General features: G+C 27.3%; 1 protein-coding gene across 1 annotated transcript in view; it reads right to left on the bottom strand.

Annotated features, from left to right (window-relative positions):
* Window positions 1-1,801: 1,801 nt before the first annotated feature.
* LOC123290547 (division abnormally delayed protein) overlaps window positions 1,802-27,341 on the bottom strand; it is a 251,800-nt gene continuing 226,260 nt past the window's right edge. The window contains exons 4-6 of the mRNA XM_044870767.1: window positions 3,575-3,861; window positions 2,800-3,089; window positions 1,802-2,516 (exon numbers count right to left, since the gene is read on the bottom strand). Of these exons, the coding sequence (XP_044726702.1) occupies window positions 2,341-2,516; window positions 2,800-3,089; window positions 3,575-3,861 (753 nt within the window). The 3' untranslated portion in view covers window positions 1,802-2,340. The remainder of the gene's footprint in view (window positions 2,517-2,799; window positions 3,090-3,574; window positions 3,862-27,341) is intronic.

Below are 27,341 nucleotides of genomic sequence, written 5' to 3' on the forward strand. Positions count from 1 at the left end.
AAAAAAGTTACAATTATCGAAAATTTAATTTGCTTATTCTTTTTGAGGAATGAAATTGCATTTCCGGCACATTTCTTTGATCGGTCGTTTAATGAATCATCTTTTGATTGTGTTCAAATACATTTCAAATAATTTTTTCTTGCATTAATGATCATCATGTATTAATCCGCTACTGGGTGAAAAACGTGATGGTCTAAAGTTACCGGATAATTTTCTTAGTACCATTGATTGTTTTTACAATTATTTATTTCTTCAATTTTTAAAAATTTTTTACATTTATTATATTTTAATTTTTTAAATATAGTATGAAATCACAGATAGGGCATAAATTAAAAATAATTAGAAAAATTGAAAAAAAATTCAAAATCTAGCAGAGCGTTTTGTTTTTTTTGTTGTTGGAAAATCATAGTTTTCTTTTAAATATAAAATTGAATATTATTATAAACGGGGCTGTTATTTGGGGATTGTGATTATCTTATTACAATAGAAGAAATATTTTATTATGCTATTTTTGAAGATTTTCTTTTTATATACAATTTGCAAAAAAAAAAAAATAATTTCTTTTCTACTAACAAATATTTATGCTTTGTTTTAAACTAATTAACAATTTTCAAAATTTAAATACAAGGTGTACAGTAAGTACCTTCACACATGTAAAACTTACTCTAGTAAATCTGAAATGTACAAACAAGTCAATATCGAGCCTTAATGGTCAAGATTAATTATTCTTAACTTGTAAATTATGCAATTTTATTATTTCAAATATTTGAATAGAGTCAGTTTTTATATTTTTTCTGGGTAAATTTTTATTCAATAGAGCTTGAATAATTAGTAAATAATTTATTTATGATATAAATAACTGAAAGATGCTTATCAATCAATTTTTATTCATAATTTTAAGGTATATTGCATTAGAAATAAATTGTATCAGTTTTTCATCACATTTTAAGGAATGACAGATTTTTATTTAACATTTCTCAGCGGAAAAAATATTCTCGCGTTAAGGTGTCCTGTAAATTAATGTGGAAAAATAGTCGTTTCCTTGTTACTCTTACACAGCCTTATGGAATAATTTTGACAGTCAAAACTGTTTTGTTTTTTCATATAGAAAAAAGTATTAGCTTTTTTATAAAAAACTAGCATATTGTAAATAAGAAATTAAAGAATTTTTTTTATTCTACTTCCAGCGTTTGGCAATTTTAATATTTTAGTTGAAAGTTAAAAATATTTTAAAAAAAATTTTTTATAACAAACACATATTTATTTTTATCACCAAACATTTCATATTTACTTACTTTACCGACTAAGATTTCTGTTAGCTTGGTATAATAATTCACTCAAAGATGGCGAGATTATAGTTCGCAATATACCTTAAATTTAATAGCTTTTAAATGAATTATTTCTTCAATAAATAGTTGGAATATAAACTTTTTATATCCACATCTCATTAGGCGTTTTACGATTAAATAAAATATAAAAAGTTTTATTTAGGATCAAATTTAATTTTTACATAGTTTGCGCGAAGTTAAAAGTCACCTTGTGTTTAAAATATGTGGGGCAATAATTAATTTGTTTAACATTAAAATTACAAATACATTTAAATATATATATTTTTTCTTGTTAGCTAATGTTTTTTTTTTCTTTATAAAATTTCTTTACGTAAAGGTGCAACGATTCCATATATTATAGACTTCTTTTTCAAAATTATTTTACAGTAAAACTGAACTTTTATGAATTAATATTTACAAAATTTCGACAAAAAATCATAATGGTCTAAAAAACAAATTAAATAAAACCGAGGAGAAAAAACTTGGCACAAATCGAAAATTTCAAAATTTTAGTATGTGGCCTTAAGATTTCAGCATTCTAAGTTCCCTATCTAAATAAATAATAAATAAATGAAAATTTTTAGAATTGGTAGTTTTGTGAACTTAAATAAATTATATTCATGATTTCAAAAAATTTGTTTGAAATCATAAATCAATCGTACTCCATTTGCGTCTGTCGTAGTAGCGTATTTCATGCTTGTTTGATAAAATTTCTGGCAGATTTCAACAAAATTTCTTGGATATGTTTTTCAATCTCGAAAATTTTCTGCCATAAAAATTATTATAAATATGTACAACATTTTTTTTTTGCGTTTTAAACGCAACGCGATAAACCAGTAACGCGATAAACGCTTAACTACCCAGCTGCTCGCTCACTCTAATTATCTATCTATTTCTTTCTCAACAAAATTAAATATCACAATCATTCTTTTTTTGAGTTTTTAAATATAATTTAATTTAACGAAAAAAGCATTATCCTTGATTAAATTAAGGATTAAACTAGAATATGGATCTAACCAAACCATGCTGATGCAAATAACATTACAAGTATTGATAAATATATTGATTGACTGTGAATTGATAATTGTCCTGATGCAGTACCAGTTGGATGTTCGGAAGGAGATGGCATTGCTTTTGATTTTCCACCAATATTTTCTGTTTTCTTTCCAGGTGTTCGATTTACGGGATCTGTAAAAAAAATTTGTAATATTGTAATCAAATATTATATTAATAAGTATACATATAAATTTTTCTGAATCGAATTCTGACGATTTGAAAACATCGAAAATTTACTAAATTACTTTCTAACAAGAATAACTTTTTTCTTTTCTGGCTAAACTCAATCATTAAAATGTTCAATCGTCCTCACCTATCACAACCGATTTGGATTTGCTCAAGAGGCAATATTGCTATTAATTTTCGACATTACTTGAAACTTAGATAAAACATTTATGTTGCATTTAAAACTTACCAGGGTGGTGGTCTCCAGATCCTCCGGAACCTTCTAAATTATCATCGTCTGAATCATCTGATGCATATTTCCGTATACCCGAACCAGAACCTTCACTTGCATCTCCTTGCATGTAACTATCTGATTCCGGGAATCCAGCTGTACCTAATGCTGATACAACCACTTGTCTAACATGTCTTAATTTATCAGCTAGTCGTGCAATTTGTCCCGATGCTGCTAAATTATTTGGCCTCACTTCGGGATTATATTTTTGCATACTTAAACTTGCATCGACAACTGTTTCGGTATACCTAGAATGATAGAATAAAATTGAAATTAACTTATTAAAGATATCGAAGGTTAAGAAATGTGAAATTGCAGCAATTTGCAGGAAAAATATATAATAGCCGAGACCAATCGTATAATGGTAGTTTGAATATCTAGTAAAATAGTAAAATCTAGTAAAATTTCGCCATTACTATTTTTTTCCACCATGGGTAGTAAATGTATTATGCTGGGATGAAGAGGAGAACACGCCCTACCTCTCAGAATTGGAGATTTAATAAGTAAAATGGTTAACTTTAACTTTACTTGCTTTAAGAGTGATAACATTACTAATCGTACGAATTTCCAAAAGTGAGTTTTTAAATTCCATCGATCATAATGCGATTACCGTAAATTCAATCAAGTAAACAGTTGATAAAAAGCAATAATTAGATAGGGAAATACAAAAAGTACCTAAACAGATTTCCTTACAACTAATGTTTTTTGAAAATAAATGTCGTGAAAAACTTACTCTCCAATTCGTTGTCCATTCCAACATTCACGACCGTCACGTGTTTCAGCAAAACTGTCATCTTTACATAAATTGTCAGCCAATGTAGCATAAAATCCCCGACTTTTAACTACTGATGCTAAAAATTGTAATAGTTGTGTATCTGGTGGCGTTGTTCTTAAACTTGAGCTGATCCGTTCTGGTGAAGATCTGCTTGAATCGTCTTGTAGCTTATCAAATGCATCGTCTGTATTGATTAAGGAATCTTCTTTGTCCGATAATTTTGCATGACCACAAGCTAATTTTACCTAAAACAAGAAAAAAGTATATTAAATTAAAAATGATTTGAGTCGAGAGACATATCTACGATATACTATCATTTACTAAAACATATGAGAATTATGAAATGGACAGTATACGAAGATTTCAGGGGGGCATGAAATCTTTTTCTATAATAGAGACTTTTTTTAAAACTTATTTTCGTTTATGGGTGTTTATCCAATTTTCTCAATAACTCCAATATAGGAGGACTAAGAAGAAATAGAAAATAAATAGAAAGAAAGAAGGTAAATAATTTGCACGGGCAAAAATCAATGGACTTGGAAATTTTATTCTTAAAATGAAAAATCACTTTTGTGTCTTTATTTGAATTAATGTTATACAATGTTCTATGATGTAGTTTGTTGCCATTGCTGTAAGAAATATAGTTATAACGTAGAACTCCTACAAAAAAAAGTGAAATTTTGTAGATAATTTTAGGATTGACACCGTCGTAATGGGATTGGAATTAAATTGTGAATTAAGCCTAAAAGTTTCAAAGTAATGGAGTTCCATGGAGCGGTAAAAATTAAGAGAAATAAGAATACCAAATCTAGATTATCAAAATTCACACTTCCTATCATTTTATAGAACATGACAAAAATATTGTAATATAATAGCAAACTAACACTATATGTATAATTCGCGCATCATTTGACACACAATATGTGGTACACACTATTATATTGCAAAGTTGTTCAGAATGAAAATATGCAAAATATGTAAGTCTATTTGTCTGTCCGTTCATAGTAGACAAACAAATGTTGTAAGTAGGTATGCAATAATACACAGACAGACCGTTACAAACAAATCGTGAGAGATAGGGCAATGGGATATCAGATCAAAAACTTTCTGGTCTAGAAAATTTCTGTATTGAATATTCATTTATGGAATATAGTAAAATAAAATTAATTTTTCTAAAATTTTCCAAATGCAAAATATTTCCATTTTACGAATACTAATCCAGCTATTCCAAATTTTATGGTTAAGAACATTAAAATCAATATTTTTGTAAGGATGATACTTTCATAAAATATGATCAGATCATAAATTATTTATTTATTTTCTATAATTTATGATGGATATTTCTATTTCTTTGCCATTCAAATTTACATTTGGCTATTTGATAGTTTGAGAAATATTATCGTAATTATGGATACCTGCATTTTAAAATCAATTTCCCTTCTGAAATCCGCAACCTGATAAAAAATAATTAATTATTTTTTAAAAAATCGACAAAAATTAAATTTTTATAAATTTCACGTGATTGAAAATGACTTTGAATTTTATGGCGAAGGAACAAATATTTAAGTAAATTAGACTTGTTGAAGGGATAGTTAAGAAATACAATTTAATTTTTGGCTCCGCTATATATATACAGTGTGTCGCATTTAAGATGAAGACACCTTCATATTTTTGTTATCCATAGGCACATCGATTTGAAATTTTGCACGATCATACAGGGTGATGAGTCATATTTTTTAAGATAAGTTACTCAACATAAAATTTGAACTTCAAACTCAACCTACTATAAATTGACAAATAGGGCCGATTCTTAATATTTTACTTAGCGTCAAAGATGGTTAGATATATCGAAAATAATTATAAAAAAAAGTTGCTTAGAATATTTTTTTATACCCGCTTTTCATGACAAAATTCGCATTTTTAATTTTTTCATTATTTTGGGCTTAATTGAAAATTGTTAAAACATTATTTTTTAATTTTATAACTAGTCAACTGCTCTTTTCTTCTTATCCTTATTTTCCTATCCACCATGCTTTTAAGTTTTTTGTTAAATAAAAAGTATGTTCTTAATATTACGTTTAATATTAAAAACGTTAATATGTCATACAATTTTTGATTTCTTTTTTTGGGTCGAAAACAATAATTTTCTATCAGAAAGTAAGCAGACAAACAGACAGACAATATACTTAAGTTAAGATCATATCACTAATATTATTATTATTATTATTATAGCTATTTAAGAGAGTACACCAACCCATTGTAAACAAGATCACATCTCAAATAAATGTAATATAACGTAGGCTTGTCTCAACTCCGAACACATACTTGACACTTTCAGTTAAATGTTATTTTTATTTACATATGTAATTCCATATTATTTTTATTAATACATAATATTTTTAAATGTATGCTGCGTGTGTGTGGAAAATAGTTAATATTTTTAAATTAAATCCATTAATAATTTTATTTACAATTTCACTGCAATTTTATACTTACAGTATATTTTATGAAATAAGTGCGAGCAAATGAATTTTATACCCGGATGTTAAAAAAAAGCAATCGTTGAATGTGCTTATCACAAGAATAGTAAGAGATAGATGAAAAATTAAAAAATTAAAATTATTGATCAAGCCACTTCTAAGCTATTCTTAACGACATACGGCTAAAAGTAGCATTGCAAAAAAAAATTCTAAACATGTATTTTCAACGACAAACTTTTTAGAACCATTGTCTTTGTTAGCTGCTGTATATTTTTGAAGTTATTATTTAACATGTAAAACATAGGAATCCATACTATTTCGAAGACATTTTAGAACATTTGTACTTCGCTTTTTTTGCTATAAAAAGTAACATTGCAAACAATACTTGATATGTAAATAAACAAATTAGGGATGTACTCAATTGATCGTTTATTTTACGAAAAAACAATAAAGAAAGATTACTTTTTGATGAAAATTTAGTCTAATCCAGAAGTGAATTTAATATGAATTTTTGAAATAGAAAGAAATGAAAAAGTTACACAGAAGACGGGACTCGAACCGGGTTAAAATGTTCCTGAACGTAAAAGTGCAGCTTGTCTCGGTGGGTGACCCGGTAGGCTATTGTTTAAACTAATTTTTTTTAAACAAATAAATAATATTCATCGAATCGTTTCGGAAAATTTTTATCATATAATTGAGGTCAAAATTAACAAAAAATGTTTGACATTTTTCTCTAAATCCTTCAGTTTTCGAATAAAAAATTCGTGAAATTGGAAAAAACGCGACTTTTACGATTTTCATCCCTCAAAAAGACCATGAAAAAATCAGATTTTTAATATGTATACAATTTTTCATTGTAGTGTAATGCTTATTCAACAACATTCCAGAAAAATTTTTGACCTAATTGCATTGTAAGTGCTTGATTGTTAATTGTAAAGAGAGTGCGCGAAAAGAAACCCAAAAATAAAGATTTTTTGTTCTATACATGCTCGAAAGATGGGATTTCCCCCAATCAACTCGAAATAAAGTCAAATTATGTATAAAATTGGACGTTCTTTTTGCAAGGTGTGCTACACCAAAACGAAAAGAAACAAACCCATTCTACATATGTGCTTAATTGTAAGCTTTCCATTTCAAGAGTTGATTTAGAAGTTTACAAAGATACTCTCAACATGAAAAATATGAGAAGCACCTGGTACAATTACTACTCATCCGGATTTCGGAGACAACCGATTTGTTGAAATAATTCAAATAAACTTGGAACAGAAACGAATGATACTTACGAATGTCGTAAATTATTTCGTTGAAACAGATTACATGAGGGATGTAGATAACATCTTTTCAATTATCGAAAAATTATGGGTATGTCATATTTTGGAAAAATTTCTTGATAATCTAATCTGATGAACCAATTTAGAATTCATATTCGAATTCGGCCCGCTAATTAAGTATATTTTTGTAACAAAATCTTATCGACCAGTGACTTTTGTATTCGACTTGAAAAATTGTACTTTGAAGAAGTCTACGCAGGATATATAAATTAATAATTAACTTTGCTAGTTTTTTTTTTCTTGTAAAATTATGACAAAAACCACCAAAATTGTAATGAAAAAATAAAAATCCCAATAGACAACTAAATTTTACATGCCAAGGACTTCTCTAAGAATTTAGCTAAATATCATTCATTTATTGTCTAATATAAATAATACCACCCGAAAGAGCAAATTTCGTAGCTTTGCGAGATTACGCATTATTTTACAACTATGAACTTTATCTTTCCATACTTTTGTGCACCTATTTATATAGCACAAATAGCTTAATATGCGTAAGTTGATATAGCAAAGCAATTACCAAGAGAATATAAATATTGATTCAAAATTTATTCTATTTTTCAAGTTTTATTTGTACTTTAAATCAACCATTTTTTGTGTATTTCAAATAATATAATACATACTTGACACCATCTATACTTCACCTCTAACATAAAAGAGGAAAAGAGAGGAAGCAAAAACTTTAATATGTTGATCTCACAGTTAGTATATAAATCATAGTTAAGAACTAAGAAACTTCACAAGAAAGTTTTTGAAAGTTATGATGAAGTAAGTAACCAACTCCATTCTCATTTCCCAACCATATTCTTGGTATCTATCAGAAGAAGCTAAAGCTATGAATTATATTAAGGGGGAAATATGTAAAATTTATGTAAATATTCCTTGACATACCTATATAACATATGGCTTGGAAAATTTTATATAATTTACAATTTATCATCAATATTAATATTAGTATACTACTAGCAGACAAAGTTAGTAACAATATCCGATAAAAGAGAAGTAAAAAAGGATTAACTTTCTTCGTTCCTAACATCGTTAGCCTCAATCTAGAATCCAATTAATAATAATAGTAATCTACAGTGTAGGCACTTTTTACCCGACTGTCAAAGAGTGGTTAAGTTTTTCGCGTGTATCTTGAATGTATGTATTTGTTTGTACATTTCTTTCTGACGTCGTATCTTCCAAACGGTCAGATGGATTTCGACAGTAAATGTATCATTATATACGTCATAAAAACCCCAGTGTTCTAAGATAAGTATTTAAAAAAGAAATAAAATGGCGGATTTATGGCTCGAAATAAAAGGGGATTACAAAAATATACATATGTAGAATGTAGTATGATTAAATTTAATTAGAAATACATTGTTTTACATAGTTTTAATATATTAAAATAAGAGGGTGCCGGGAAAATAAAAAGTTTAAAATAAAATTTCAAAAATCAAAAACCCGACTGCGATAATAAAATCGAAATTTCTGCTTATCTCTTGATATCGGCCGAAATACAGGCAGGGATGTAGAAATTTAGCCCCCGTATTCAATTTAAAAAGTCATCGTCCCACCCCTTTTCATACACAGCTTTCTCTTTTTTTTCAGTTACATACTGTGTCAAAGCGATCCTCGGTGTCTATATTATTCGAATTACCTTGAAATTAAATTACCTTGAAAAGACATTGAAAATCAAGAGTTTTATGTTCAGTCCACCATTATATGATTCTGTGTTTTTTACCCCGACTGTACAATGGCGAGGGTTATGTGTTTGACCGGTATGTATGTATCTTCATGTGTTCTCATCTAGCTTCTAAACTACTGATCATAATTTGACAAATGAAGTATCGTTAAAAGCGTTTGACCGTGAGTTATAGGTTATATGGCATTACATTAAAGTATATGCCTTCTAAAGGACATAAAATCACGAACTAAAACCAAATTATAATTTAAATACCGTATTAGGTATCAAATGAAAGGGCGTAATTAATACTTTTCGAATATATATTGTAATAATTTATCACAAAACTACAACCTCAAAATGGTTTAAATAAAATAAAGTTCAAAAACTAAAACCCAGATTCTCTAACAAAATCTTGCTCTTAAAAGTATGAAAACAAGAAAATATTTTCATCTAAAATTGTTATGATCAGTAAAATCGTCATTACAGACGAGGGACCTCTTTTCCGTCTTGTGGAAAACTGTTTAAAATTAGAGGTACCTCGACTGTAATGATGATTTTATTGATCATAATAATTTCAGAAGAAAATATTTTCTTGTTTTCATACTTTTAAGAGCAAAATTTTGTTGGAGAGTCGTGGTTTTAGTTTTCGAACTTTATTACAAAATATTTTCCTCTTAATTTTTACATTTATTTAAATGTTAAATAGGATATACATGACTGAAAAAATGCTTGAATCACCAACTCTCTGAAGGAACAAAAACACAGAGTGCTCACAAAATGTCAACATGATAGATTGTGGTATGGATTAATAAAAAAAAAATTATTCAAATGAATAAGAATTTAAATCCTCAGAACATGATAAAAAATATCAATTTTACCACAAATATTTGTATACAATTTTTTTTTTGTATCCGCTAATATAATGAATGCAATACAAGATTCTCTGACACAAAAATATCTTTTTATATTTCATTTATTGGAAATTTAATACTCATTTTTTAATCCACATCTATTTTTTTTATTCAAAAATATAAACACGTAATTTTTGTATGCATGATTTGTTAAATTTAGGTGATTTTTTTAAATACATCACTGTCATTTTAATAATTTATAAAGTCTGAAGATTAAAATATAAGTCTGCTATCAGTAGAGCTAGGATTTTGATGTACTTAGTGTCATAAATTCTTTAAAATATAAAAATTTTCAGAATTTGAAGACAATGTATAGTAGCATGCACACTCAAAAATTTCTATGGCAATTTTACTAAAAGTTTTAGAAGCTGTGAATACAATCGTAATTTTGGAAATTAGTACAAACGAATTGTTATTATACCATGTATATGAAATATACCAAGGTATACTAAGTTTAGTCTAAAGTTTGTAACGCTTAAAAATATTGATGCTATGAACAAAATTTTGGTTTAGGTGTTCATAAAATCACCTTATCAGTCCATTTACTTTTGTTTGTCTGTCTGTCTGTCTATCGCCTGTCCGCCTATCATCACGAGAACTCGCGACATAGGTCGCTAAATTAGCAACCTAGGTCAATTGGGTCTTGAGTCCCTAGAATCTTGTAAACCGTTAGGGATAGAGAAAAAGTTTAAATGTAAAATGTTCCTTATAAAAAAATAAACAACTTTTGTTTGAATCATTTTTTCTTAAACATCACTTTACCCGTGAGAGCGCAAATTATATAGTATGTATTATATCAGAATATAAGTTATGTATGTGTGACATGTATGTATGTGTAATGTGACAGAATAATCAACACTATCCGTCCTATACATGGTGTTCCTTATAAAAAAATAAACAACTTTTGTTTGAATCATTTTTTCTTAAACATCACTTTACGCGTGAGAGCGCAAATTATATAGTATGTATTATATCAGAATATAAGTTATATATGTGTGACATGTATGTATGTGTAATGTGACAGAGTAATCAACACTATCTGTCCTATACATGGTATTTCAACAGTTAACTCAGTCAATTGTTTATTTTCATTTTTTCTTAAACATCACTTTACGCGTGAGAGCGCAAATTATATAGTATGTATTATATCAGAATATAAGTTATATATGTGTGACATGTATGTATGTGTAATGTGACAGAGTAATCAACACTATCTGTCCTATACATGGTATTTCAACAGTTAACTCAGTCAATTGTTTATTTTCACTTGTTTTGTAATTAAATTTTGATATTTAATCAACTAAACTTTTATTTCACAATAAAAGTTTGGTGTTTTTTTACATATACGTATGCGTTGAAATGAAAATAAAAGCAAGTAAAGAATTCTTTCAGCTTACCTTCGCATTACCAAAAAATAATTGTATTTTTAAATGGTATAATTATCTAAACTTCCTTAATGGCCCGCTGGTTATTTAAAAATTGCTGTATTTTTTTCCTCATATTAAGAATCCTTCTCAGTGGTAACTTATTTCGATGTAGTCCTTTTATAAAGAAATTATTTAAGAGAATTATTTTCTCAAAAAGCGTTAAAAAATATTACAAATAATTCGATGAAAATATTACAAAACAAAATTTGGTTTGTCCGTTGAAAAACATTTTTTGAAAATGTAAAAAGTATTAAAACTGAGATGATGTATCGTGGTTAAAATGTCTCAAATTTTGATACGTCTCATTTAATTTTTAGATAGGTACTACATAGGTATCTAAAATCATATGGATGGCTATTCGTCGAATAGCCAATTTATGAATCACCTGTTATTATTTAAGCACTTCATTCTATCAAAAATAGTCATAAATTTAAGAATATTCATTTTGTTATTTCTCAAAAAGTATGTAAACAAAAATCTGAGTGTTAATGAGTGTAGAATGTGGACACAAAAAAAAGATTGGTCTGAAAAGGTATACATGTAGTAGATATGTTTTCCCAGGCTTTTTATAAATTTATGTTAAAACTATAAAAAATTTTACTTCTAACAATAATTTTCAATGTTTATGTGAGTATGAATGAGAATGTGAATTTTGGTGTCTGAAAACAATTGAAGAAATAAAAATTTCAATTGAAAATTGACAATATTTTTTGTATTCATTTGTTAAATATAGATAAAACGAAGCTGTTTTGTGTAAAATAATTAATTATTTATCAAAATAATTGTTCAAACTACACAATAAATGTTTTTTAATCTATACTATAACTACTATTACATTATCTTTTTCTCAATATTATTACTATTATGGCTGTACAAAATGTTTCAAAAGTATATTTTTGCTATACCCAAAAAGTGCATTAAGAGTAGATATTCCAAATTTTGTGTTTACTGCTAAATCTCAATTTCTCTTTCCTAGGGCCTAATAATATTGTAAATGTAATGCAATTGTTACGTGGAGATTCTGCCGAAGAGGCTGAAAGATCGATAAAACCAAAAGACCTAACTAAAGCGTTATAAATTTTAGCCGACGAAACAAATTTAATCGACCAAAAATACACAAAAAAAGTTAAAAATAATATAATAGAATATTTTTCTATCAATTATTCTGTATGTTAAGTATAAGAATTGGCATTTTCCTTACGAAAATTAGGTTTAAGTTTTATTTTTGGAAACTAGAGACTCTGCTACTCTTTTATGAATATATCAAAGGTCTACACTGATACAAAATAAAAGTTCGGATTTTCAGTCATAGTTAAATTTAAGACAATAACAAACGCTATCGGGAGGGTATATCTGGCGTTATTAATATTCGTTTAAGGAAAACTGGAAGACTTTAACTTTAAAGATCTCCAACAAGATTCCATGCAATGAGCTGCACAAAAATAAAAGTTATCATTCTTCAAATTTATAAATAAACATCCTTTAATAAATAAAACTGAATGGACCTTTTTCCATGGAATCATTTTGTAGGGTATTTGGGATAAACCTTAAAAAAAGAAATAAAAGTTAGTTAATTTAGGTAACATATGTAAAAAATCCGAATTAGTGTAAAAAAAATAGAATTGGTGTAAGGTGGTGAACGATGTGTTTAGAAATGGTAGAAGGCCCATAATTTTATAGTATAAAAAATTTTTTTGTATAAAATATGTCGCAAGGATTTTGTGCAATCCAGAAATTCAGTTCTGCCCACTGAAAAGATACCGGCATTTACAGATCAGATGATAATATGTTTGTGAACATACTTTTAAGACATACTGTAAAAGAGATTGATGTAATTCAATAATAAATTATATAGCTGAAAAGATATCAATATATAAAATGATTATAATTTTTATCTTCTTACAGTGGTTGACTTGAGTGAGGTCTCTCGTATAAAAGTGAGTGAATATGTGGTTTAAGTTCTTAGCGGTTGATTGATTTAAATGCATAATGAATGCTATAAAAAAAACTATATATATGAGAATTTGAGATCGATCGTATGTGAAATATTTCTTATCAATGACTTATCGAATATTGATTGTAACAAACTGAGAGAATTGAATCAATTTGTATTGCTTTGTGGCAGGAAAACAGCCTGTGTTTAAAAAATAATTTGTGGTGATATTTTCCTGTTGTAATTTTCTAATGTTTTTAGCTTGCAAGTATCATACGCTTAGGGCCATATGCTCAGGCCTGGATTAATGCATGGGCACGAGTGTTCTTGGGACCCAAAAATCAAATATAATAAAAATCAATCAGCAAATGGATGGAATAAGCGAGCATGCGATCTTCAAAACTACATAACTCAGGGTGCTTATAATAAATACAAAGTAAAATTTACTGTAAAAATCAGATAGTCAAAATAATTAAAGAAATTTTAACATACAATGAAACTTGCGTTTAAATTATTTCAATATAATTAAAATAATTTTTCATATAACACGTAATGGTTATATTTTTTTCTTTAAAATAAGAATTTAATTTTGAATATCCTATGATTTTTGGCCCAGAGCCCCTCCAGTGTTTAATTCGGTCCTACATATGCTTACCATATAAATTTTAAAATTTGTTAGTTAGGTATTAAGCGTATGATACTTGCATGCTAAAAACATAAAAAAATTACAATAGGAAAATATCACAACATGTTCCATTTTAATATATCAACAAAAAAAAAAAAATGTGTGGGCAAATGTTTTCAAGAATGGCGAGGTCATCCTTGAGGACCTTTGTTCAGGATGACAATATCTATGTCTCTAGATATGATTGTATCTAGAGTTTCGATATTTATTTTGATACTAGAAAATTAAATCAGACATATCTTCCGTTCTTATTTTTGAATCTCTTTTATTCATAACAAGGTACAATTAATGAGCAAACCCTTTAAGGCTTTTTGTTAAATTCGATTTTACCTTATTTCATATTTATCTGTTCTTATAAAATTTTATTGATTTTTATAGCAATCAGGCTGATAGTTTTAACATTTACAAATTATGTTCATGCAAATTTTCAAATAGTGTGTTTTGGCGTTGGCGCAAGTCAGATTACGTACAAATTATTTAGCCTCTTCAATATGGTAAACTACGCGTAGATTGAAACAAGCGAAAACAAACAATTGACTGAGTTAACTGTTGAAACACCATACATAGACAGAGTTGATTACTCTATCACATTACATATACATACATGTCACACATACATAACTAATATTACCATCTAATACATACTATACAATTTGCGCTCTCACGTGTAAACAGTGATGTTTACGAAAAAATGTTTCAAACAAAAGTTGTTTATTTTTTATAAGGAACATTTTTTACATTTAAACTTTTGTTCTACTCTAACGGTTTACAAGATGGGTCCTACGGACTCAAGACCCAAATGACATATGTTGCTCATTTACGAACTCGACCTCACTTTTTACGTCCTCAGCACGCTATAAAAATTTCAGCTTGATATTTTTTTCGTCTTTGAGTTATCCTGTCCACAGACGGACGGACGGACGGACAAACGGAAATGAACTAATTAGGTGATTTTATGAACACCTGTACCAAAATTTTTTGCTTGGCATCAATATTTTTAAGCGTTACAAACTTGGGACTAAACTTAGTATACCTTGTATATTACATATATGCATGGTATAAAAATCACAATAGTTGGAAAATAAATTTTGTTTAAAATTCGTCAAAAGTTTAAACAATTTAAAAAAAATACTTCGGGTAGACACTTAAAAAAATATTGTCCAGAAGATTTATAAGTGCCAGTATTAGTTTATACCACAATTTATCATCATCTAGTCAACTCTATCTTTGAACATACTGTATATAAGTATAGTGTATGAAATGTTTTTTTAGTAATTAGTATTAACAATTGAAACTAATTAAAACATTGAGCTCAACTCAACAACATTAGCACTAGCACTGACTTCGCTTGTGTGTATTGTTTTGTGTATTTATTCAAATATCAAAATAATACAATATTTTTTATATTTAATATTTTAATGTTTATTTATTATTATTATTATTATTTAAATACATTACATGTATGTACATTGTGAGTGAATGACCTAACACCACATCACTACGCTACGTTCATTAAATGACCTGAACATGACGGACTGAATCAGAATCTGAATGTGACTACAATAATATATAGTGTAGTGTGAGACTCACATCATTCGTCTTTCAATGCAAGCAGGCTCTCACATCAGTTATTATTTATTGAGAGTATGTAAATTTCACGCCTTTTTGATTATAATTATTACTGAATGAAATTAATATCTTGATAATATAAATTGTACCTACCTATGTGTACTATTTATTTATGTAGTTTATATATAAAATCTTAACTATCATTATGATGTCAAAAGCTGAGATTCTTTATTATGAAGGATCTACTAGGTACCAGGTGAATTTACGGCCAAATAATAAGGAAAAGAAATGAGGCAAATACCATACAGTATAGAAATGAGGCAAATACCATACAGGGCAAGTTCGACAATTGAATGCGGACCTCTCCACTTCCTGAATAAGCCGAAAAAAAAAGAAAATGCTCTTTACTAAATTTAGCTCTGAGACCTAATTTACGCGATAATTAAGCAAAACAAGTAATAAAAAATACATTCATCCAATAAAACACCACTTAAACAGATGATGTATTTTATCATAGTGTGGAGGAGTAACCTAAACGCAAAATTAGTTAAAAAAAACTTGTTGGATATTTACATCATTATAAAAATCCATAAAAATTTATTTTTTATTACACTCCTTTTTTTGTAAATTAAGTTTTGTACGCAACTTATCGCATGTATATATCATACCTTAGCAAGAATTTATCAAAACGGACAGTGCACTAACAGACAAACCACAATATGCGTTGTGTGTTGTGTACTGATCACTGGAGCGCATACGAAGAAATCCACATACGATCGTAACGTTGAAGTTGTAAGTCGATGTATCTGATTCGGTTTTAGATTTTTTGTTTTGTAGTAATTTTGCGTTTAGGTCACTCCTCAACACTATGATAAAACACATGATCTATTTAAGTGGTGTTTTACTGGATGAATTTTATTTGGATCAATATATTTTTTATTAATTGATTTAGTTTATTACCTCGTAAATTAAGGCCCAGATCCAAATTTGATAAAGAACATTTTCTTCTTTTTTTCAGCTTACTTTTTATAATTGTATATCCACTTATACCCCACTTTGTATTAATTCACCATACTCATCATAATTGGCTACTACTATATGTTCTATTGACTACTACTATACCTACTATTTATTCATACATTTAAATTTTTGTATATTTCACAAAATATAAAGTTTTTATTTTTATGGTAATATCATTTAAGGGTTAAATAAATACATTCAATTTGCATTTTTCAAAAATAAATTAATTCATTTCAATTGAAGTTTTTATCAATTGATTTAAATATGAGGACGGACTATTTCAAAATTATGTGATTGAATTAAATCATAGAAATTTACTATTTATTTTTTCTAAAAACGAATCGAAAATTCATTAATGTAGGTCCTAGATTTATGAATGACGTTTTATTAAATTTTCACTAAGTTTACCATTCAAAATTTTTAATGGTAAAAAAAAGAAAGGGTAATTTTTTTATTTATGAAATGATTACCGACATCTACCTACATCATTAGTTTTTATAATTATGCACTTTATATAAACCAATTACGTCAGCATGCAAAGCTTTCAGTTGATGACTCAAAGCTATTTTATTCGAATAGGAAAAACTTTTTGAATAGTTATACTGAGATGATTAGAAATTGACTTAATGAAAGTTCCCTATATTATTAGATTGTTTAAATAATAATTTTCCAGTTGAATTCATAATTAATTTATAGTAAATCATTTGTAATACAAATATTATTACAAAATTTATATTTCAATCAAAACTTGTCGTTTGTGTAACTATTTGAAAACTTAACTATAATTATTATAAAGCCATATTTATACTATCAATTCTACTTTTCCTTGTCTTATTATTACCATTGTACATTTGCATACTACATGACGAATTGCATTTTTTTAACATCCTTTTCGATGAAAGAACTTTTGTTTAAGTACATAGTTATAAATAAACAAGATTGCAGTCTTTTATCAAGCTACATATGCTGGAGATTAGACCAATTAACAGTCATTCGGCTAAAAAGTTTCTTGTATATTTAATTATTTATGACTGAAAAAATAAAGGACAGTAAATATAACACTATAGTTGGTTATAGCATAGGCTTTAACCTGAAAAGCTTGCAATAAAGTATTCCATTATTTTTGAAAAAGTACTTGAAAATGTTGATTTTGATAATAAAAAGCCACCAAAGTTTTAATTCGGAAAAATACACACGCTTTCTTGCCAAAAACTTTTATAAAAAATTAAATTTTAAACCTTTTTAATAACATTATCTGTTGAAAATACAGTATAATAAATATAAAAAAAAAAAAAAAAAACCTTTTTAAACTGTAAAAAACGCGGTCATCCAATTTGATGACGTAATATGGGTATCACTATACGAAATAACACAAATAAATTTGACAGATATATTTATAGACATCTGGTTATAATAAATATAAATACTTATTATCTATGTATACATTATACCCAGCTGTCTAAACTGAACTAATTGATGGTCTATGACTCATACCGCTATGACATCACAGCAGAGCTTACCCGCGTTTTAGATCACGTGATATACATTTTAAAAATTACGATTTTTAATTTTAATATTTTTAAGTAAGTAAGCCAATCTACCATGTTCTTTTTGATACAATACCATAAAAGTAATTACATAGAACTGTAATGTGGCCATCCAAACGGTTGATCGTTATAGAGAGAGATCTAAAAAAAGTACGCGTATAGCTAGCTGTCTTCTCCTGTCTTATATTACCTCTATGAAATAAGATATGCACGTGTTTCTACAATAATTCAAAATATTAATTTTCACGCTTTGTCACACTGCGAGACAAAAAGAGAAAACGATCCCTTTTTTCATTCTCTTTTTTAGCGGTAACCTGTTTCTACAATACACACTCCGTACATATGCCGTATATTTAAGTAGTTATTAATATCGCATCTTTAACGACACAAGTTCTACAATTAAATATTAATTTTAGAATAAGCTTAATAAAAGGTGCAATTAATTATACGTCTTATAAAGGTTGATTTTAAAAAAAGTTCCCATCCTTATCTTTCGAAAACACTTATCGCCATCGTCACGCTTTTAGGTAGAATGAAAATACAGTTTTTAATTTTTTTTTATATGAGAACTTGATGGATAAATAGTAGTCAGCTTCCTTTTTTTTAACAGAACCGCTTTTTAACAGTTTCTTATCCTTTGCAACAAAAAATACCATTTTACCATTTATTCTTATTCAATAAGAAAAAAATGTGTATAATTATTATTTTGAGGATTTAATGGTTAATAATTTTCTTGGTGGAAACTTTTGAACCTAAAAATACCTGAAATCGGGTGCCATACAAAAATATTGGTTTGGTGGTTTCATTTAAAAAAGGAACGTTGTCATATTATAACGTGTTTGACCATGAAGACATAAAAAACTGAACACTATATTTTCTTTCCCCGTAAAAATGACTTGATACTTCCTTTCCATTTTTTTGACATTTCATTCCCTTTATGAAAGGTGGCAACTTCTTTAAAAATCATTATGTATTTTAACTTACTTTAGTTCTATTTTACTTTAATAAGTTAGGTATTATATTAATTGTTTGAATAATTATTCAAATAATATTAATTAACAACAAATTAAGAACTAAAACTTATTATTTGACTTGAGAATTTTTTTAAGAATAAGGTATTCTAAATTTCAAAAAATGTTGATGCGTATTTTAAGTTTTAAATTAAAATTCCGTTTACAAACGTTTACAATGGTGTCTGCTTTTTTACAGACAGGAATCAGGATATCTTTTTCTAAATAAGACCAGCCATTAATAATTAAATCATAATTTTCTATAATGAGAACCGCATCAAGTATGTTAAAGGTATTTCTACTATCTAGAGAATTATTTCAAAAAATTAATTGAAAATAGACGAGAAATGGAAATAAATCTTAAAAATCGATGTCCTTTGAAACTCTCGATGTCTCTTTGATATTCTAGTGGTTGATTTTTATTTAGTATTACTCCATTTTATTGGGAACTACTTTTAATTTTCGAATTCTGATGGCAATGGCAACCAACCACGACTCTTCGTTTAATTTTGATGAATTCATTATTTATTATCCCAAGATTGAAATAAAACAATTTGAAATTTCTTTTAAGGATAAACTTCCGCGGAAATATTACGTGGCATAGTAGTCCCAAAGTCCCAAAAACTTTCATAAGCACCTGTAAAAGCTTTTGGCTTTTAGATGCGATTCCAAAATCTACAAGATATCAAGGAAGTGGATATTCATAAATATCTTCAACGAAGATATATCGACACGAGATATAAATGACTCAATAAACATGTTTCACGTACTCCATTTTATGAATCTTGGACAGCTCTTTAAGTGAAATAAAAAGTACATTTAGGCCCGAAAATTTATCCAATAAAAGTTCATTTTGATAATTGATAACCATATTCTCAAAAGTGAGCAAATTTTATAACGTTTATTTCTGTTGATAGTGTTAAGCAACAAAAATGTGATAATTTTGAAATGAAAAAAAACTGTAAGTTTTAGAAATTTTTAGGAAAAGTACACCAGAATCACAAAAGGTAAATATTTTGAATTTTTATTTTTTGTAGTAATATGAAAGAAAAACTTCATGCTACAATTTCTTAATTATATACTGATAAAATATAGATCGAAAATGGCTTAAATAAATTAACCACCTATCTAATTAAAATCAAGACATTTTAATAAAGTTACAAAACCATTTTTTTTTTCGTTGTTAATAATGATGTATTATAATAAATGATGACCCACAAAATAAACCGCAGGGCAATTAAATAATTTTTATTGTCATATAAAAACCAGAAATTATAAAATAAAAAAAGAATAGTAAAAAAAACTTGTTTGAAAGAAAGTTTTACTGTATTTGGAAATAAATGAAGAAGTTGAATTGTCTATCAGTCTGTCTCATCTCTACTTGGCTTGCTTTAGCTTTGTGGTAAGCCAAAATTTATATAAACAAGAATAAAACAACAAAAATAACTCGTTTACTCAAACAACACCCACATAAATTAGTGTTAATAAATAAATAAATACATTAAAACATATATAAAAACATTGGTCATTTGCCTTTTGAACTTTTCAAATGTAACAAAAAGAGTAAAAAAGTCACATTTTTGTTTTCAAGATGGGTGATATTTTGCATGTGCTCCAAAGAGTAGGAATCAACTATGATGATAGAGCTCTCAAACGTAAAATTAACTGTAAAAATATCAAAACTTTTCTTGGATTGAATTATATAAGATTCTTCTGTTAATTTTAATAATATATAAGTAAATAAGGCTCGATGGGCATAGCAAGTGTTTAATTTTTTCTTACTTGAATTTTCAAAGGGATTCTTGTTGATATATTATATATAAACCTTATAGGTTATAATTTATAAATTTCCGCTAAGATCTTGCCAAAAGTATGCTATAAAACCTTCACTTTTATTTAGTTAAACATTTGGCATAAGTTCCTGTAAATACGAAACCAATTTTTCATGTAAAAATTCGTCTTAAAAATTATTCCCACAAAAGATAAATATTTTCTGCAAACTATAATTGCGTACGCCAATTAGAAATTATTATGCGTTATATAATTGTCCATGCTTTAAAACGCATACCATCACTTTTTGAGAAGGGTTGGTTAATTTCTGGTATTCAAAAATTCGACGTATCTCATAATCATATAACATGAATCAGGAACTCAAATCAAGTTTGCATATTTGCAAAATGTACGATATGTATACGTGACGGAAGTGAAAAAAAGATAGTTTGATATTTAAATTTTGATTAACTTTAAAGTCTTATTGATTAATTTTCGAAAACATTGTAAATTTTTAAATATTACTACAAAATTAATTCAGATGAAGAAGAAAAAATTCTTATTGTATAGCTGATTTATCCATAAATTAATATTATTGAACCAAGTGTCAACGATATCAATTTGCAACGGATCCCTACGCTCAATTGACTCATTTAAATATCACCTAAAACAAGAAATTAATAATAAGTTCAAAAATTATTTATTTAAATTCTTTTTTTTGTCTCTAAATTTAAAAAAATATTAATATCATTCTGTTTCCTCAATTAAAATAATTAATTGATTTTTATTTATTATTAAATATAAAACTGGAAAATAAAAATTATTCAAGAATTTTTATGGCACCGGTACCGGTAAAATAACTAGATTGTCTAGATATCTATAGAAGCAGTAAAAAATGCGTAAAATATTTTCAGACATTTTGCAAATCATTAGTTTATCTTTATAGAGCAACCAGAAATAAAGTGTAAATAAAATTTTTTTATGATGTTAAACATTAAAACATGTTTCATTCAACTGACCCTAAGGGATTAGATTGATTGTGATCCACGAAATGCCTAAACCTATTATTACTCTGAACAAATTGATTAACATGTTCAGATTTTCACAGTTAAATAAAAAAAAAACTTTTAACAAAAAAAAAAAGACTTCAAAAGAAAAACTTTTCCAAAATAAATTAATATGCACTAAAAAGTAAAAAATAACAATAATATTATGTGGTTAAAATTATTGTTATTTTTGGAGTCAGTGGCAGCCAAGGAAACAACTCTTACAGAACCGTTTGCTACATTAGCTTGGCTGACACCGACTCCAAAAATAACAATGATTTTAACCACATAATATTATCGTTATTTTTTACTTTTTAGTGCATATTAATTTATTTTGGAAAAGTTTTTCTTTTGAAGTCGGTTTTCTTTTTGTTAAATGTTTTTTTTTATTTATTTTGTGATTTTTAGTGAATCTGAAGTACACTAACAAATTTGTCACTAAAAACAGAATCATTGAAATCGGTTGGCTTGATATTGAGTTATTCGTCCTCTTGCCGTGCATACTTAATGCCAATTTAAGACTTTTATCGCGTTCCCATGGATGTCGTTGTCGAAACTGAAACAAAATGAAATGGGACCACACGGGAAGCACTAGCTTTTAAACAGATAAAGAATCATCAAAATCGGTTAACCCAGTAGAAAGTTCGAGGTAAAAACATAAAAAAAAATACAGTCGAATTGATAACCTCCTCCGTTTTTGTTTGAAGTCGGTTAAAAAGCGATTATAAATTATTTTCAATATAAAGAAAAACAAAAATTGCGATCTTTACCAAATCTTAATGTTCAAAGTATAAATAATATTATAAATGTATAATATTATAGCTTTTGCCCACAGCTTCGCTCGTGATAGTGATTCATTTCAATGAATTCCAAAAATGATTCATTTAGTGAATTTTTTTTTCATTTAGAGAATCTAACCTTATCTCACTTATGTGCTCTATATACTACTCACAATATAGACAATTCCAACGTTGAACACCCATATCCTTCAACCCGCTTATCCTCGCTTAGCTTACCCTCGCTTAACCTCAAAAATGATAAGGATAGATATAAACTCACATCCCCTATTTTACCACTTCGTAGGATGAATTTTTAGAAAATATTCCCAAAGTAAACTTGTCTTGAGGCGAAACCATGAGTTCATTTATTATTTTTTACATTTCGAATTTCAAAATTGACCAAGTTTCATACAAACTTGTAATTCTCATTTGAACCCTTTAGGGATGCATTTCCAAAAATCCCTTCTTAAGGCACACTTACGTCATTTAAGGAACATGTGTACAAAATTTCATGATTCAAGACCCAGGGGTTTCAGCTGTGCGTTGATCTATCAGTCAGTTTCTTCTTTTGTATATATAGAAAACAAATATATTAAAGCTTTTCACATCAGGATAAATATGGAAAATTGAATTTTTCAAATTTTTTCTTTTTTCACTTGTAGGGATAGGAAAATTCCATTTTTTATCTCATTTTTCCAAGGCATATTACAACAGTCATCTCGAAGCACGAGTAATCAAAAAAAATCAGAGCTAGGACAAAATAGGAAGAAGCAACGGAAATAGATATTAAGGAAATAAAAAGCCTTGTTAAAAACAGTACTGATTTCATAGCGAAAGATTAGAGAGAATAAAGTTTTCCTAAGCTTGCCGATCCGTACCTGGGATAACCACATATTTAAACTTATATAGTTTTTCCATTTGCTCTAAGTTTTCGAACGAATAAGATATCTACATTATGAGCCAAGGTGAAGTTCGAACAACCGCGAACCGGCTTGTGTTTACTAGACAGACGCCTTAACCACGTATGTCATGTGCCATTAGTTATATACCAGGCCTAGTTGTGCTATGTTAGCTATCTTTATCATGTTTGTACACGTAACAGTACAAAGTGCTGTGACATACTATGATATTAAATATTGTAATTTTTTTAGTTAGTTTAGTTAGAGGAGTCAAAATTTGCACAACTACCCTAACAAATAGTGGTGAACGACAATATCAACAATATTCAAATTAATTTGAAACTAATTTCTACTTATATAAAATAATTTTTCTGATTATTAATAATTAAATTATAAGGGAAAAAAACTTTATTTATAATTCATAGGACAACAAAAGTTTTTCATGAATTTAATTTTTTTTTGCATAAATAATAATTTTTCGCACCCTTAACAAAACAATTAAATAATAAACAGAACGTGTTAATAAAATAAAAACAAATGTTAAACAAGTTGTCCACTTTTAAAATATAAAATAAATATTTTTATTGTCATTTTTAAGAAGTTTTATTTATTTTTTATGGTAATTTAATTTTTTTAAATATAGCTTTTTATTTTTCTAACATGATTATTGTTTAAAAATTCTTTGTACGTTTTTTATCTTAAATAAATCGATTAATTATTTTAATTTTTTTTTTTTACACAAATATAAAAACATGTAATTAATACTTTGTCATTATTTATAATAATTTTTTCATAATGTCATAAATTTTATGTCTTTTTTCCTAAATTTTTTGTAGTCATTATTTTTATATTTTGATTATTGAGATTAAAGAAAGCGATTTTTATTACGAAATGTAGCTATTACGAAAATTTAAGCAGAAGACCTTCCTTTCTTTAAAATCAATCTTCATTCTTATAGAATCAGGTAAAAATTGTGGCCGCGAGAGTAAAAAATAAGAAAGTAGCTCGTATAATGAAATCTATGGTAAAAGACTTTTCATTTAAAAAAACGATGATAAAGTCTCGATCAAAACTAGGACGATGAAGAAAATTGGGATGAGAGTGCTAACTTTAGTCCCGCTGTGGTAAACGAAGTTGCTGGTATTCCTCCTCTGCCGAGTAGAAAAATAGTATACCCACCACGGGAGCAAGTAAAAAATGTCTCAGATCTCATGTTTGCAACCTCGGTTTCGTCTCGGGCGACAATAAAAATGCGATCTGAGACAAATTTTTACTTTTCAGAGAACTGAAAAAAAGATATTTAACATTGATCCTCGTGGGAAATCACAGATTTTAGTTTATTTCACAAAACTGGACGTTCAGATTTTCAGTTCTCCGAAGGCCCCTAAAAATTTAACTGGTTAATTATGATATAATAATGGACAACTATGCCAAGTTTCATTAAATTCTGAATGCAAAGTCTATTACCTTTGCATTCAGAAAGGATGCAAAGGGGCAGTTCTCTGAAGGCCCCTAAAAATTTAACTGGTTAATTATGATTTAACAATGGACAACTATGCCAAGTTTCATTAAATTCTGAATGCAAAGTCTATTACCGATAGTACTACCTTAAGTTTCCCTACACTAACTAAAATTGGAAAAACGTTCACATATACAATTCAGTCATATTTTTTATTTTTGATATAAATTTTCGTTAGTTATTGTTTCCATACTCAATTAGTTTACCGATTAATTATTTTATGTATTAGTTGAACAGATATGTTTATAATAACAAAGTTGCAGAAAATAAAATTGTGTTCATGTAGAAATTACCTAAATAAGTGAAAAAAATGCGCAGCTCATTAATTATAGTATATTTTTTATTCCCCACTAGTTTGTTAATTATAAAAATATACAATAATATATAAATAATCTGTAAGAATATATTCAATGGAAACCGAGGAGGATAGTTTCGAAAATAAATAATTTTCAAGCAAATTTCACGAACATAAAATGACACTGTTCCTAAATATGCGAATTTTTAGATAGAAAACCGAAAAATCGAAACAAATTTACGATAATAATCTACATTCACTTTTCTTTTTTTCTTTTTAAAATATACGGTGCACCTTCCATCAAAAAGAATTTTGATTGATAGGTTACATAGAAAATAAAAAGGTTTAACGTGTCATGAGACATATTTAACATGACAAAATAAACAAACAAAAAATCTACTTTGGCAAAAATATCAAACAAAAAGAGATATTAACAGTGGCAAAAAATTGAGATAAAAAAAATTCATAATCAGTAGAGAAAAAGTTATCTTTATTTTTTACGCTTGATAACATGATAGGTATTTGTTAGACTTTTAAGTATGAACACAATTATTGGACCGAAAATTTGTATAAATATTTTTATCATTCATCATTTTTAATCCCATTATATATATTTTTTCCATTCAAATGCGTTTAAAACTTACATCATGTAGATGATGGAAGAAAGTAAAAAGAGCAAATTTGATTTCAAATTTGGTTTTACTAGTTAGATAGATGATTATTTAATAATTGATAGATGCTTTATATTCCGTTTTTCCGAAGCTTTCAGTCAGGTAACCTTGAAATATTATTATTCTTTACTTAATAATATTCTTTATTTTAATATTCTAAAAATAAAAATTTGAAAATTCGTCGAAATATTTAAAATTTCGTTCCAATTATTTCGTTACATAGATAAATAATTATATACCAACCTAATAAAAGCGTGTTATTGTATAGCAATATTGTGCGTTTGAATGAACATTGTATGAACTATGGGGATCCTTGATTAAATCTAGTCGAAATTTTGATCGCAAAATATGATTCAAACATTATAACTAAAATGCTATAAAAGCTGATAAAACGTCAGTCAAATCTTCCAAAAAATCTATCGATGTTTATGAATATGAATAAATAATTATTTGAAATATAAAACCAGGTACCAAAAACTTATTTGTCTTACCGTATAATTTGTAAATATTTTGATGGGCACATTTAAACAAACGATGAATGGGATGATATCGTTTCAAAAAGGGACCTCATAAAAACGAATTAGTACATACTATCCATGTACAGTAACATAGTTAAAAGTATCTATTAATATTAATAATGAATAGAAACGGAGCTAGTTATTATAAAAATATTTTTAATATAGTAATTTTGTAAAAACAATATTTTATAACAAATTTTGTTTTTTTTGTTATTTTGGTTCTCTGTAATTATATGCGGAATTTGGACAAAAAAAGATAACTACTAGGACATTATTTGTGACTTTTAAAATATTATTTTGATTTATTAGGGACAAAAATTATTAATAGATTAAAAAAAAAATTATGGTGTGAAATTTACTTTCTTCTTTATTCAAACGTTTCAGTAAACAACGATTTCCTTTACTTTATCGCATTTTTTAGGTTTATCTGAAGTTTTATTTGAATTTGTTAAAGCTTCCACACATTTCTTACCATCTAGGAAGTAGGGCCCCTGAATAAGAACGATTTTTCATTATACATTTTAAATAACAAGAAACTGCTGCACTGAAAAAAATTAAAATAATGACAACCTCATCTCGTAGTTTCATATTGAAATAAAGTAAAAATACTTTCAAACAATTTCCTAATGATTGGAACAATTAC

This window comes from Chrysoperla carnea, chromosome 1 (assembly GCF_905475395.1).
Source record: "Chrysoperla carnea chromosome 1, inChrCarn1.1, whole genome shotgun sequence".
NCBI classification, from domain to species: Eukaryota; Metazoa; Arthropoda; class Insecta; order Neuroptera; family Chrysopidae; genus Chrysoperla; species Chrysoperla carnea.